At 39.3% G+C, this 14120-nt stretch overlaps 3 protein-coding genes across 7 annotated transcripts; 1 reads left to right on the forward strand and 2 right to left on the reverse strand.

Annotated features, from left to right (window-relative positions):
- Nucleotides 1–1410: 1410 nt before the first annotated feature.
- LOC112462117 (developmentally-regulated GTP-binding protein 2) lies at nucleotides 1411–4318 on the reverse strand. 2 transcript variants are annotated; one of them, XR_003041625.1, is made up of 6 exons: nucleotides 4144–4318; nucleotides 3681–3988; nucleotides 3127–3557; nucleotides 2817–3018; nucleotides 2415–2706; nucleotides 1411–2337 (listed from the first exon to the last, which is right to left on the reverse strand). XR_003041625.1 is itself a non-coding variant. In XM_025027717.1 (5 exons), the coding sequence occupies exons 1-5, from the start codon at nucleotides 4205–4207 to the stop codon at nucleotides 2620–2622; spliced, it is 1092 nt and encodes a 363-aa protein (XP_024883485.1). In that variant the 5' UTR covers nucleotides 4208–4318; the 3' UTR covers nucleotides 1411–2619. The 2 variants fall into 2 exon arrangements, 1 of the variants encoding a protein (XP_024883485.1); XM_025027717.1 differs by having other exon boundaries at nucleotides 1411–2706.
- A 255-nt stretch (nucleotides 4319–4573) lies between these two features.
- LOC112462104 (eukaryotic translation initiation factor 3 subunit L) lies at nucleotides 4574–6758 on the forward strand. Its single transcript, XM_025027694.1, has 3 exons — nucleotides 4574–4686; nucleotides 4782–6242; nucleotides 6534–6758. Exons 1-3 carry the CDS (start codon nucleotides 4663–4665, stop codon nucleotides 6666–6668), a joined length of 1620 nt encoding a protein of 539 aa, XP_024883462.1. The 5' UTR covers nucleotides 4574–4662; the 3' UTR covers nucleotides 6669–6758.
- Nucleotides 6759–6854: 96 nt separating this feature from the next.
- Nucleotides 6855–12347, reverse strand: LOC112462103 (ATPase family AAA domain-containing protein 5). Of its 4 annotated transcripts, none has more exons than XM_025027689.1 (8): nucleotides 12085–12347; nucleotides 11886–12002; nucleotides 11571–11802; nucleotides 10961–11487; nucleotides 10342–10652; nucleotides 9002–10127; nucleotides 8448–8862; nucleotides 6855–8101 (listed from the first exon to the last, which is right to left on the reverse strand). In XM_025027689.1, the coding sequence occupies exons 1-8, from the start codon at nucleotides 12090–12092 to the stop codon at nucleotides 7355–7357; spliced, it is 3483 nt and encodes a 1160-aa protein (XP_024883457.1). In that variant the 5' UTR covers nucleotides 12093–12347; the 3' UTR covers nucleotides 6855–7354. The 4 variants fall into 4 exon arrangements, with proteins under 4 accessions (XP_024883457.1, XP_024883458.1, XP_024883459.1 ...); XM_025027692.1 differs by having other exon boundaries at nucleotides 7855–8037; XM_025027690.1 differs by having other exon boundaries at nucleotides 11571–11982.
- Between the last annotated feature and the right edge of the window lie 1773 nt (nucleotides 12348–14120).

A 14120-nucleotide genomic window follows, 5' to 3' on the forward strand; every position in this document is an offset into this window, starting at 1 on the left:
ACCTAAAATGACTCGTTATTATCTACATTTTCCATTGTTCTGTATTTACTGCAAAAAACTTCTCTTTTAATACTTTCATCAATATTTTTTACAAAAAAATCTGGGGATTAAATCTTGAATATGGAAATAGCGCTCAATCGATCTCCAGTGTTGCGTTTTTTGTTAATCGAACAATCATCATCTTCAGTCATGTTATCAAGACTCGATCCTGACTAGTGTTAAGAACTAAAAACGAGAACTACAGAAATGAAACGTTCGCCTCGAGCTCGAGAACGAGGAGCGAAAGCAACGCGCTCGATCGTCATCGGGCCGGTCGATCGTCTAACTGTAAATACCGAGCAACTTCTTCCTGCGGATGGCATAGTAGTAGCTATAACTGATGGATCGATCATATATCGCCAGCATCCGCTCTGTCTAATGCCCGAAGCGACGACGCTGGATTTTTATGCGACATATTCCCGTTTGTGGAACGCCGGACGATTTCACGCTTCGAGACTACTCCCGATGATCTTTGTAGATCCGATACACGTAGATCGCGTTATTTCTTGTTCTCGGACTGTTTTATTGTGTTTTATATATATATATATATATATATATATATATAATATATATTTCGTCCACCGATTGGAAAAATTCCGATAATTCAGAGACGAACATTCGCCAGAAGAAATAGAAGCTGAGTTTTTATTAGAATATACAGGGAAATCTCCTTCATTCTCCTTCATTCGGTTCTTCGTTCGATAGCCTTAATACCAAACGATATCTCATTTCTATTATCGTTGTGATAATAAATGATGAGAATCTATAAAAGTCACAAGTCATATTAATAGAACGCGATTGCACTCGAGTCACATGGATCTACGAGATGAACAATAACGATGTCCCATTAACTCACAATCAGATTAATCGTGATAGTATCGCACATCGCGTGCAATTGTATCAAGATCAATTTCAGGATTCTGTCATTGTAAATAATACTGCACGTGTCTTAATTGTTCGTACGTCTCTAAATTATCCACTTCTATAACACTTGAGCGATTTCAAATAAATAATCGCGATACATGTATAGAGTATAGTATTTAATACATTTTCATTATTACGTTTATTAACTATTATATGAAAAAAAAAAAATATGATAAAAATATTCTCATCACGTACATTTTTATCGTTGCATTTAAATATCTCACACTTTGACATTTATACAATCGGAATTGAAAATAAATACAAGGCTGGATATTTTTTGTTATTTGACAATATAAGTTACGAGTAAAATTTTGACAATAAAACTCGAACTGAGAACAAATTCAATGGAAGATTTGTATTGTTCTGGACCGATAGCGGAAGGAAAGAATAAGATTCTCCGATTGATTAAAAATGTATATCGGCGATCATTCGAAATTGAAAAGGTTGTTGAAGGAAATCTGGTTTATTTATTATTTATATGTATAATGACAATAAAATTCTTCCGCGCATTGTCAAATTTTTGCCAAGGCGAAAGCGCATCTGCCACATCTGAATCATCTGGCACGGAATCCGCCGTCGAGAGATATTTCCCAGATAATAGTGGGCGCGTGAACAGCGGCGTTAAGATCCGGTGCGAATCGCTCGCTCGCGTGGATCATCGAGCTCTCGGGCTCGCCGACTCTCCATTCTGGCTGGAATATGGGATTTGGTGTCACAACGAGGCAGGGAAGTAGTCCGCGGCTACGTGAATTAGTAATCAGGATGTGTGTCTCGCGCGCGAGTGGCGAACGCATTTTCGTATACGCACGCCCGCGAGGAGGGGGCGGAGAACGGGGGAGTGTAACAAGTGAAAGAGTGTGAGGAGAGAGAGAGAAAGAGAAAATATTAAAAGAAGAACGGAGAGATGGTACGAATGTACGATGTACGATTCGTATGTATACGCATTCTTCACGCAGTGTCATCGTGCCGCGGGAACGCCATTCATTATTCATCGATTCGCGCGCAAGAATTGCAAACGGGGAGAATCGCGCGCTCGAATCGCTGTCCCCGAATTCCCCGATGGGAAAAATCGAATTGACACACCAATCGATTTTCACATCTAGCCCGGTTACGTAACGTACTTAATGTCGATTATTGTACAATGTATCACACGCTACGTGCCATATACATCAAGTTACGATATGATAGATATATCCTCAGAGATTTGAGAGATTTGACCTTCTTACAATGAAATAAATATGTTTCTTTTTCCGTTTTTTCCGCAAGCTGAGAGAAAAACTCTTCCTGAGCAAGTCTCTCCCAGACAGATGAGACGAGATGACGTATGCTCTTGTCTTTCTTTTGTTTATATGTTACTCTAATTAAGGCTTATCCCTGTATAATAAATAATAAATCCATGTATTTCCTTCGTATTTAAATAAGTACGTAACATTAGTTACATTTGTTCTTACAAATTTTATTGGAACAAGGTCTGCAAACCACAAGCTTCTTAAAATAGGTAATTCAAATACATTCATCCTAAAACCGTTAAATTTTACGGCTAAAGTTTGCCGGTGTAGCAGCTCGCTCATACTTTTGTTGTACATGAAAGGCTACGTAAGGCCTATATTGCTATTCACATTTTCTCACGAACGGATTTATAACGTTTGTTGGAATTTATTTTTTCATTATTTGTACGACATCCTCATCGTGCATCACATGCTGTAATCCTACTCGCTGAGGCGAATATTTGGTACTTGTACCCTAAAAAAAGGCATAACATAATTTACATGAGGCGTGTATTTAGAAACTAAATTAAATATCAATATAGTATATTGATATATGCAGATAATTATGGATATCTGAAAACTTACCCACACAAGGGCGTATTTGAATTGCTGGGCAAGAGTACGGTGAATTGCGTGACACACGTGCTCCACCGTCACTCCTTTCCTCAATATTAAACCGTCCTCAAAATCAGGCGGCTGTCCAGGCTTTTTTGTGTACACCCTTATCAAGCTCAAATATTCCCATAGTATTTCCAGCAGAAAGTCAAGATTCAACTTCATATTACAGCTGTGGGAACGTACGTAGTACAACGTATGAAAAACAAAAAGACATGCGAAAGACACGAAGATTCGTGCTTGTAACAATCTGAATATTTTTGAGCGTTCAATATCTCACCTAACTACGACACTATTAGGTTGCCTAGCGATTCGATCGACTTCCTCTATCGATATTTGATCTATCTTATTATATACATAAAGGCAGGGCAAGTATACTCGGTTTGCATTGATAACATCAATCAATTCGTCCGCGCTATAGTCCTCGCGAAACAGCACCTCGGCATTGAAGATTTTATACTCGTGCAGAATCATTTGAACTAGTTTTTCATCTACTTTCGTTAAAGGACACGTTGAGTTGAAGGCTAAGCCGCCGCCCTTTTTCACTTTAAAATATATATTCGGTTTTTTCTTGTTGAGTCTTATCCCGACCGATTCCAACTCTTTCTCTAAAAGTTGCCGTTGAACGTCCTGCTTGGTCGCGTCCAACATCATAAGTACCAAATCCGCCGTTCTAGCGACAGATATGACTTGCCTACCTCGTCCTTTTCCCTACAATAAAATCATTTCAGAATAATTTTAGAAAATCATTCGACGTAGCGACATGGAAGCAGAGTCCATCAGATATCTTGTGGAAGATATCCAGACACGTTCCAGCCTGCTTAGTATGTTTACCTGTGCCGCTCCTTCAATTATACCAGGCAAGTCCAACAATTGTATATTGGCACCCTTATACTCGATAACCCCGGGGATACATGTCAGGGTAGTAAATTCATAAGACGCAGCCTCCGACTCAGTGGCGGTCAAAGTGCTGAGCAGAGTCGATTTGCCAACTGACGGGAAGCCGATTAACGCGACTCTGGCGTCTCCCGACTTCAGCACGTCGAAACCTTCGCCTTTTTCAGACTTTTTTGTCGGTTCCAGAAGCTGGGACCTGTACTTGGCAAGCTTCGCTTTCAGCAAGCCCAGATGATACTCGGTGGCTGCAATCAAATTTCGCGAATACGTATTTAAATCTCTCGTTTTTTCGTGCCTTTTCACTTAGTCGACCGTCGCTCGCAACCGCAAAATTGAGAAACGGTGCGCGGACGGACAGGGACAGGTTAAAGAAGGTAACGTGACGCGTGACGACGCTCACCTTTGTTCTTTTGCGTGCGCGCGATCTCCTTCTCGATTTCCGAGATCTTCTCCAGTATCCCCATCGCGATCTGAGACTTGTGAGACTCGACACAATAACGTATTTATTACATTTACCGAAGAATCAACAGACAGCTTCGCCGCCTTCACTGGCCTTCACCTAACCAGTAACCTGGCGCGTGCAACGATGACAAATTCAGTGACCAGTGACAGCAGCGCCGTCAGCGCCGATCATCTGTGTCTAAAGTCCTAAAGATCCATCCACACGTATCGTATCAAATATACGCTCGGGCTCGGAGCTCGCGCTCGGAGTGATCGACCAATCGCTGGCTTGGAATTGTATGTATTGTACATATACATTGTACGAATACGCCGCTCATGTTCATGATAGACTTCCTTTAACCCGTAGCCGAGCGCCGAGACTGGCCGAGACTCCGGACTCGTGGCCGTGCCGAACTTGCACAGGAGAGAGGAGGTTATTTTTCTTTCTGGTCACCGAGGTCACTCTGTTTCCAGCGAGATGTACGACGACTACAACAACGAGGTATTCGTCCGTTTGCCCGTTTTTAATTTCGTAGCGTCTTGATTGTGCTCCCCATTGCGCTCGAGCCATTCTAATCTAATTTGTGTGCTTCCCAGCAATATGACGCCTACGACGATTACGGGCCGCCAGAAGTGCACGATCAGTACGAGCGGCCGAGTTACCGGCAGGTGCCCGAGGTTGTTCGCAACTTCCTGGTGTTCCTGCGCAACTGCATCAACGAGGGTATGATCTTCGAGATCCAGAATCTGTACGAAAACTCATTCCCCAAGATATCGGAGCAACTGTTTGACAAGTCGCCGTGGCCGGACGCCGCGACGATCGCCCACATCGTCGACAACGACGCGGTGTTCCTCACCCTCTACAAGGAACTCTACTATCGTCATATATACGCGCGCATGCAGGGTCCCACGTTGGAGCAGCGTCTCAACTCTTTCTACAATTACTGCGATCTCTTCAACTATATCTTGCATCCCGATACTCCGGTGCAGCTGGAACTGCCCGATCAGTGGCTGTGGGAGCTCATTGACGAATTCGTCTATCAATTTCAGTCGTTTGCCCAGTATCGTGCCAATTTGTCCAACAAGACACCAGATGAGATCGAGAATCTGACTGCGCACAACAAAATCTGGGACGTTCTATGCGTGCTGAACGTCCTGCATTATCTGGTCGACAAGTCGAAGATAAAGAGCCAATTGGAGGTATACGCGAGCGGCGGCGATCCGGATTCCGTAGCCGGGGCCTTCGGCAGGCATTCCTTGTATAAAATGCTCGGCTACTTTTCGCTCGTCGGTCTTCTGAGACTGCATTCTCTGCTGGGCGATTATTATCAGGCCATCAAGGTCTTGGAAAACGTGGAGCTCTACAAGAAGAGCGCGTATTCCCATGTACCCGGCTGCCAGATCTCGACGGCGTATTACGTGGGCTTCGCATACATGATGATGCGCCGTTATGCCGACGCGATCAGAACCTTCTCCGGTATCCTGCTGTACATCCAACGTACGAAGCAGCTGTTTGCCACACGTAGCTATCAGAACGATCAGATCAACAAGCAGACGGAGCAGATGTATCATCTGCTCGCCATCTGCCTGGTTCTACATCCGCAATGCATAGACGAGGGTCTGCAGCAGGCTCTGCGGGACAAGAACTACCACGAGAAAATGTACAAAATGCAATATGGCGATCTCACCGAATTCGAGAATTGCTTTATATTTGCGTGTCCCAAATTTCTATCGCTCACACCACCGAATCCAGATAATCCCAATGAAGATTATGTCCGCGAAGCCATTAAACATCAAACCCAAGTATTCATGGACGAAGTGGTGCAACAGAAGATGTTGCCGACTATTCGTTCATACTTGAAACTTTATACAACATTGCCGTTAAGTAAATTGGCCACATTTATGGGAAATACTAGATCCGATAACGAAGGCTGGGATCTCGACAAGGAAGTCAACGCATTGACGATCCACTTATTGTGCTTCAAACACAAGATGAAGAACATTGTTTGGACGAAAGGTACATCGGGACTAGATGGAAAATTTCAATCCGGTTCAGAGGTAACTGTCATTTTATTATTCCATTTGTATTTTAAAAATATAATTTATACAATTTACTTCAACATTTAGTTCTCTTGTATATTTTATGTTTCCTTCAATATATACGATTCATATTTTCTCTAATAACAATAAATGTCACAAGTTAAAATCATAATTCTTATACTTGTTTACTCAAGCAATTTAGTTTACTCTCTTCTAGTTTACTCTAGTTGTTTCTTTTAATTTTGTGAAATACTCTCAATAGATATAAAATATATTGAAACCACAGAAATCGTTCCTTTTTTTTTTCAGTTGGATTTTTATATCGATCACGACATGATTCACATCGCCGACACGAAGGTAGCGCACCGTTATGGAGACTTTTTCATTCGCAAGATATTGAAGTTTGAAGAGTTGAATCGTAAATTACATCATATAAAGATTTAACTCAAAGAATTGTATATTAGTGTACAATTATTATTAAACATCTTGACAGTACGTTCGCAAAACAAAGGAAATAAAATTTTTAGAAATAAATATTTATTTCTATTAAATATTCATCATAGATTCTTCTCAGCGATTGGAATAAAGTGTATATAAGTAACTCGTGTATGTGGTAACGCATTATACAAATATATAATAATAATGTGCAAAAATCTACATTCACATTGCATTCAGTGATGTATGATTTTGTACATTAGGTAAATAAAATTAAACAATTGTATTTAGTACTAAATGCGCGGTAAAAATACACAGGATAATGAACCTGTGAAAGATCAGCTATTGCGAACATACATTACGTTTCCCTTGTTAACATAAATTATTCTAAATGCAATTTTTTATATATCAAATTTTTTTACAAATACCAATATACTTGTATCTCACTGAAATATAATAAATTCAACTAGAAAAAAAGAAAGAAAAATTACTGCAGAGGAAATAGTAATAATATTTTAGATGTGACATTTTATACACAACAAACAACAATATGCGTTAAGTCATTATATATACATATCGTAGACATAAATAACATATCAAAAGACTGAAATATCGTATTTCACGACAATTTATCGCGATGTTAAAATTCGATAAAATCACCATCCTTGTAAGTAAAAATATATTTCCTTTAAGCATCAGTCGCTAGTGACATTGACTACGCACGTAGATGTAGTTTTATTCTCTCTCTCTTGTAACATTCTACACGCGGCGGCTAAGATATTCGGCTTCGTCGACGCGGTCGGCACTAGACTGTGCAGATAATGAAAAAATCGATTGCGTCGTTTGTAATTTGCGGTCGAGCGAGATTCTTCTGCGCGACATATCGTTCGAACGGTTGGAAGATAATCTAATGCCATGATTCGTTGATCTAAACACCCAGATGTAACGTACGATAGCGCTCGATCCACTCCTCGATTCAATTGCTTCCTTAGAACAATTTTGCTTTGATTCTGCACGTGCTCGTTTGTCTCAAAGTTTTTATACAGTATTTGACTGTTAATAAAATTCGCTATATCCGCGTTCAAATCACGCAAAGCAGAATAGAAAGACACGTTTTCAGCTAATGATAAATTAGGTTGCGCGTTCTCCTCTGACATATCCAACGTCGTGTCTTCGACATCGATTAAAGACGACACTAGAGATAAACTGTCCAAATCCTCCGCTAAATTGTTCAATATATTGGAATTTTTTGTATTTGTACTCTTCTTTGTCTTGTGCCTCTTATTTAGCTTAATCGCAGGCTTATACAAATAATGTTGCATATCTTGCCAAAGCGATGGCTTCGTGGTTGTAGATTGTTCCGATAATACTGGTGGACCTGATAATAATAGATATTGCAACTGGAGCAGTGCCTGCCTTAGATCGCCCGCTTGCACTAATTTCTAAACAATGGAATAAATAATAAATAAATAATTGATTTACTTAATTTAACGATAGACGAGTATGGGATGGTATGGTTGGATAACTCGCACAACTTCAATGAAAAATTTAGAATAAGTGACGAATTAACTGCCCATCTTTATTTCCAAACTCCTCTTTTCAGCATTAAAACAAAATTTCCCTTTTGAAAATATTGCTTTAAAAATGAAGAATCTTAAATATTATATATCTTTTTTTTTTTAATTTACGTTTTTAAAAATATTACTTTAAATAAAGAATCTTAAATATTATATATCTCGATGAACAACAAAATAATATTAATTCAAGTATAATTTAAAAATCACTTACCATTAGGCAATTATGCGGAATTCTGTAACCCGTTTCTGCCAGCGAAATTAATTCCAATAAGGCAGACACTCTGTTACCACTGACTTTATAAAAGTAAACTTTATTTTGTTGCGGTGCCATTTTGTTCAAATGAGGACATGTGTTTCTACATATCATAACAATTGGTCGTTTGGTGTTTGATGCTAATTGATATGCAGCAGAAACAAATCCTTCGTCCTCCTCAAAGATAATATCAATATCTTCCAGAAGAATTAGCGAATTTTGCGATATTTTCGAACTTTCGGTCTCACTCGTAACTCGTTCGAACGGAGATTTGTGTTTACTTTTTTTAATTCTGTGCGATTTCGTGGCTTCCTCCAATTCCTTCAAGATCCTCTTTCCAGTCCGTCTGGAAGATGCGTTTACCTCGAGCACGCTGCAAGAGCAAAAGTTACTTACTTGATTTACTTCGCATGAAATGATGCGATGTCTGAGAGAGAATTTATTATTTCAATATAATTTAAGAATCATTTTGTATGTTATATATATATTTTCGGTAAGTCGCGATTACCAACCTGTAACCAAGTTCCTCTGCTATCGCGTACACGCTTGCGCTTTTTCCGCTGCCGTGCGGTCCTAATAACACAGCAATCTGATTATTTTCATTGTTGCACAAGGAACTGCAGTCCGAGGAATAAAACTCATCGCCGCTGCTGCCGTCGTTCTCGTTCGTTAAGGATGTTCTCCAGCCGCTCAACCAATCTTTTAGCTTATTCGCGGCCTCTTCATTCCCAACTATCTCTTGCGCGCTCATCGGCTTATATTTATATGTCCACATGCAATCATGCAACTGACTTTTCTCGTTCTCCATTAACATTCTCTTTCGTTCAAGCGCTCTCTTTCTACCTCTCATCCGAGGTGGCGATTTCTTTTCCGAATCGCCTTTAATCATTGATATAGTCTTCCATATTTTTCGCACATCCGGATAAAGTTCTTCGATTTCTGATAACACTTGTTCAACGTTTTCCTTCACGGGCTCATTAATCGTTTTAATTGTTCTTGATGCTTCCCTACAATTAGTAATGTACTTATAATTACTAATGTCTATCAAAGGCAAATATTTTTTCTCGATTTTCATCGAAAATTTATGTTTGATTTCGCATCTGGTCGAATCCGGCTCGTTTTCTAATTGTGTAACATGACTGATAGAGGGAAATGGTAACACAGATATGCCATTGTTCGCTTTATGGTCCGTATTTTGGTTCTCTACGTCGACTATATCCGATTGCAGGAACAAACGTCTAGCTGCCGTGATAGCCGGATCTGTTTTACGTCGTTTAATAAATAAAGGCGCCAGCTTTTCATTCGGTTTTCTCTTTAGACTATTCTCATTGACAATCTCGCACGCATCGATTACTGTAATAATCGTTTCACTCGTATCATTAATCTTTTGCTCGTTTTTACTAGTTCCATTTGAATTTTTCAAATCAGTATCCTCATTAGAAGCGTTTATGGAAACGTCTTTGACAGTGTTTGGAATGTTGTCCTTTACACGCAATTCTTTTTTCTCCTTGTTTCGCATTCTCTTAAGATGTCGATCACAATCCTTCATATAGACTTCATTATTTTCTATATTTCCCGATTTATTCGAGGGATTAAACTTTGATTTGCTTCTCGGTGAAAACAATTCGTCATCGGTATCTGCAAGTAAAAATTATGTTGATTTTACAGTAGTATTAAAGCTAGATATTCGTTAGAGAGAGAGGAGTATCAAAGTCAGCGATCAAAGTGTGAAAGAAACTGTCATTGCCATCGACCAATTAACATTGGGAGACTCTGATTATGTTTTACATCACATACACAAGAAATACTATACATATGTATAATGGCAATTTATATAATTTTATTATATTACCAATTGGAGAACCGTTATCTTCAGAAGAATGTAATTTTATTCGTAAGGACCAACGAGGTTTTTCCCGTTTTTGCTTATCTTGTTTGGCGGTCTGCGGAGAAAACAAATTCTCAGACGCTATGATGTGAATATCATCCACTGTAGAAAGATCTAATTCTGACTTTGGACATTTCTTGTTGGAATGTCTTTTATTCGAAATCGGCTTTATTACAGGTTCAACGTCAGAATTATCAGTCCTATGTACATCCGCTTTTACGATAAAGGTAGACACACATTTTTCATCCTTATTTGTCAATCCCAAAGGTGATTTGCTGCATAATCAAATTTTATAACAATTATTTCATTTAAGAAATCATAAAGCTACGGAATTTTAAGGACCCACGATTCTTGTGGAAAAAAACGTTTTCGGTCAATTTTCATCAGGGACACAAGAACTACAATATATCACAAATTCAAGCAACGTGACTTAAAATGTTTATCTTATAAGAATCGTACAGAAGGTTCTTTGTGCAAACTTTTGTAATATTTTTACCAGGTCAATAGTAATTTAACAATATAATACACAAGATACGCATGCACAATATTATACTATATAATTATATAATGTACGCTATATTACCTAAAATAATTCAGCAAGTTTCCAGACTGTTTGGTACTTTTTGTCGATGCTTCAAAGCTGTTATCCTTTTTATGTATTATGTTGGTTTTATTCTCGCCTTTAAAGACCCTTATGCGGTTTTCAATATTCTTTTCTATTCTCTCACCCTCTTCTATTTCCGCCATTTTTCTTTTCGAATATCCTTTTTTATCAGCCAAAGCTATCAGCTTCTCTTTGTATTTAGATTTCAGTTCTTTTGCATTATCTGATTTGTCTTTATTCTCATAGTCTTCTGTGGATTGCTGTGGTAATTTACACTGTATCGGTTTACTACGACTCATCAGAACCTGAAAAGCGTTTGATTCTTCCCGTTGAGAATCACATTCACTGTGTTCTACATTTGACTCAGTCTCATCACTGAAATTAATAACGCTGTTGTTGGGGAAGCTGTCTGTATCCATAATTTGTTCCTCCAACCCTTCTTCTTTCGACACATTCTTCGTTTCCTCAGACCGATTTCCATTAATTTTCACAGCGGGCTTTGAACGCTTAAAAATAAGAAAATCCACGTAAAGATACTTATCGACAAACCAATATCACGTGTAACTCTTACAACTAGTAAAATTGATACCTTCTCGAGACGCCGCTTTACATCTGACTCGGTCCACTCTGATTTAGGTGTTTTGTTTCGCAGAGTTTTATGACCATTGTTTACATCGCCGTTGAACAGAATGGGCGTCTCGTCGATCAGGTCGCCCTTGCTCTCAATTATATCGCACATTCTGCTCGCAGAGCTATCGCGTGATATCCGGATCTCGACAGTAGTCTCTTCCTGCTCCCGCTCCTCTTGTTCCACGACGTTGCTAGAATTGGTAGTGGCCTCCTTATCGCTATGTTTGCCGTTGGCAAAGTATTGCTTAATGTCTTTCATGCTTCAACAGTATACTTCTTTTTCTGCTTCACTTGTAGAGAACTGCATTCTCGTTCCGTTAGAGACACGGTATCATCGCTTTTCCTTTTCTTCGAGTCCCCCCAAAAGTATCCTGGAAATAATGGGAATATTCTAACGATGAAAAGAGCTAACGGATGTTAGAAACGAAACGCTAATGTATGATGTATGTTGTACAATGTACATACATACGTACGTCAACATCGAAGGTATCAAGCGGGCACGGCAGTGCACGGTCGCAACGAGGTTGATGTCCTCTCGTTAATGACTCCGCAACTCCTCGTGAAACGTAGTCGCCCGCTGCGATTTCGAGTAGAAATATTTATGTCGCTCGTCTCTTCGGTCTCTCGGCGACACAGCGCAGCGTAACCTATAATGGTAATGGAACGTGGAACGTTTGCGCGACACTGCACGACACGCTGACGCTGACGGCTTCCCGCCTTTTTGATATCGCTTTTGAGAGCGCGCGAACGGCGCGAACTGGCAAGTGGCAGCACTGGCACCTGGCGCGACCGCGCGACGGCCGCGACACGAGCGTCACGTAACCGTAACAGCATGTATGTATGTACATACATACATATGCACTGGTATGCACGTGTACAGAGAGAAACCTGAGAGAGGCCATCCCGGCCTTTTTCGTGTGTTGCTGTGTTGCATTTTCCGACGCGCCGCCTGAGAAAATGCAACTCAACTACGTCGTATCGCTCGGTAACCGCACATGGTTTGCGTCCGTGCTAGGTTCGTGCCGAAGCCGAACTAGCCAGCTGGAGGGGATATTCTGGCCGCGGCGGCCGCGCTTCCATCTTGCGTATTCCAATTAATAACGAATTACGATAATTAAAATTACAAAATTAAGATTACATTCTTCAAAATTATTACGAACTTTGTATCTCATAATTTTGAAAAATATAATCGTAATTTTATAATTTTAATTTTCAGATAAATGTCAAATTTTGCAAGCAAGAAGCTATTATTTGAGCGTTGATTCAAACCTTCACATTTATGTGAAAATTATAATAATTAACGATAATTTTTAAAATGTGAAATTCTATAGATAAAGAATAAACACCGTTATTATCTATTAAGAAATCGTCTTATGTTGATTTCGTATAATATATCCGGCATTAGTATCATACAATTTCAAATTTATTACACGTTTCCTTATAATTCCTTATTACAATATAATTTTCTTATAAATAATGTTACATATGGACGGGTAAAAGCCATAGTGGTGTAAGTCAAATTTTTGAAAATATTGTCTTGTATGCATAGATGCAATTTATATATTGTATAAATTTTGATCGCATATAAAGCTAAGTAGCGAAGCACCTCGCGAGGTAGAGAAGTGTTTCGCGAGGCAAGGGAAGCATCTCACGAGGCAAAGGAGCGTCTCGCGAGATAAAAGGAGGGTTTCGCGAAACAAGGAAAGCATCTCGCGAGGCAAAGGAGCGTCTCGCGAGATAAGAGGAGGGATTCGCGAGGCAAAGGAGCGTCTCGCGAGATAAGAGGAGGGTTTCGCGAGGCAAGAAAAGCTTCCCTCGCGAGGCAAAGGAGCGTCTCGCGAGGTAGAGGAGTGTTTCGCGAGGCAAGAGAAGCATCTCGCGAGGCAAAGGAGCGTCTCACGAGGTAGAGGAGCGCCAAAAATCCATAATTTTGATCGGATATAAAGCTGAGTCTAATCAACCGAATTTAAAAAAATTATATATAAAATAGGAGTAGAAAAAACTGAAAAATATAATAAAATTAGAAATAGATAGATATCTCCAAATTTGCTTAAGTTAATATGTTCAGAGTATTCTAAAATGTCGAAACATTGCATTAAAATCGCATGTCCGTACGTATATATGTACGTATGTGCAGATTTGATGTCCGAGCTTGCTCCAACTTCCGCAAATTTGAAGATATCGATCTATTTCTAATTTTATTATATTTCTCAGTTTTTTCTACCCCTATTTCTTATATAATTTTTTAAGATTTGGTTGATTAGACCCAGAAATCAAAAATCCATAATTTTGATCGCATATAAAGCTAAGTCTAATCAACCGAATTTAAAAGAATTATATATGAATTATATTTTTCAGTCTTTTCTACCCCTATTTCATATATAATTCTTATATATGCTAAGTAGCGGAGCACCTCGCGAGGTAGAGGAGTGTTTCGCGAGGTAGAGGAGCGCCAAAGATCCATAATTTTGATCGCATATAAAGCTAAGTCTAATCAACCGAATTTAAA

Source organism: Temnothorax curvispinosus, unplaced genomic scaffold, assembly GCF_003070985.1.
Source record: "Temnothorax curvispinosus isolate PA1 unplaced genomic scaffold, ASM307098v1 QBEX01011966.1, whole genome shotgun sequence".
Classification (NCBI taxonomy): Eukaryota; Metazoa; Arthropoda; class Insecta; order Hymenoptera; family Formicidae; genus Temnothorax; species Temnothorax curvispinosus.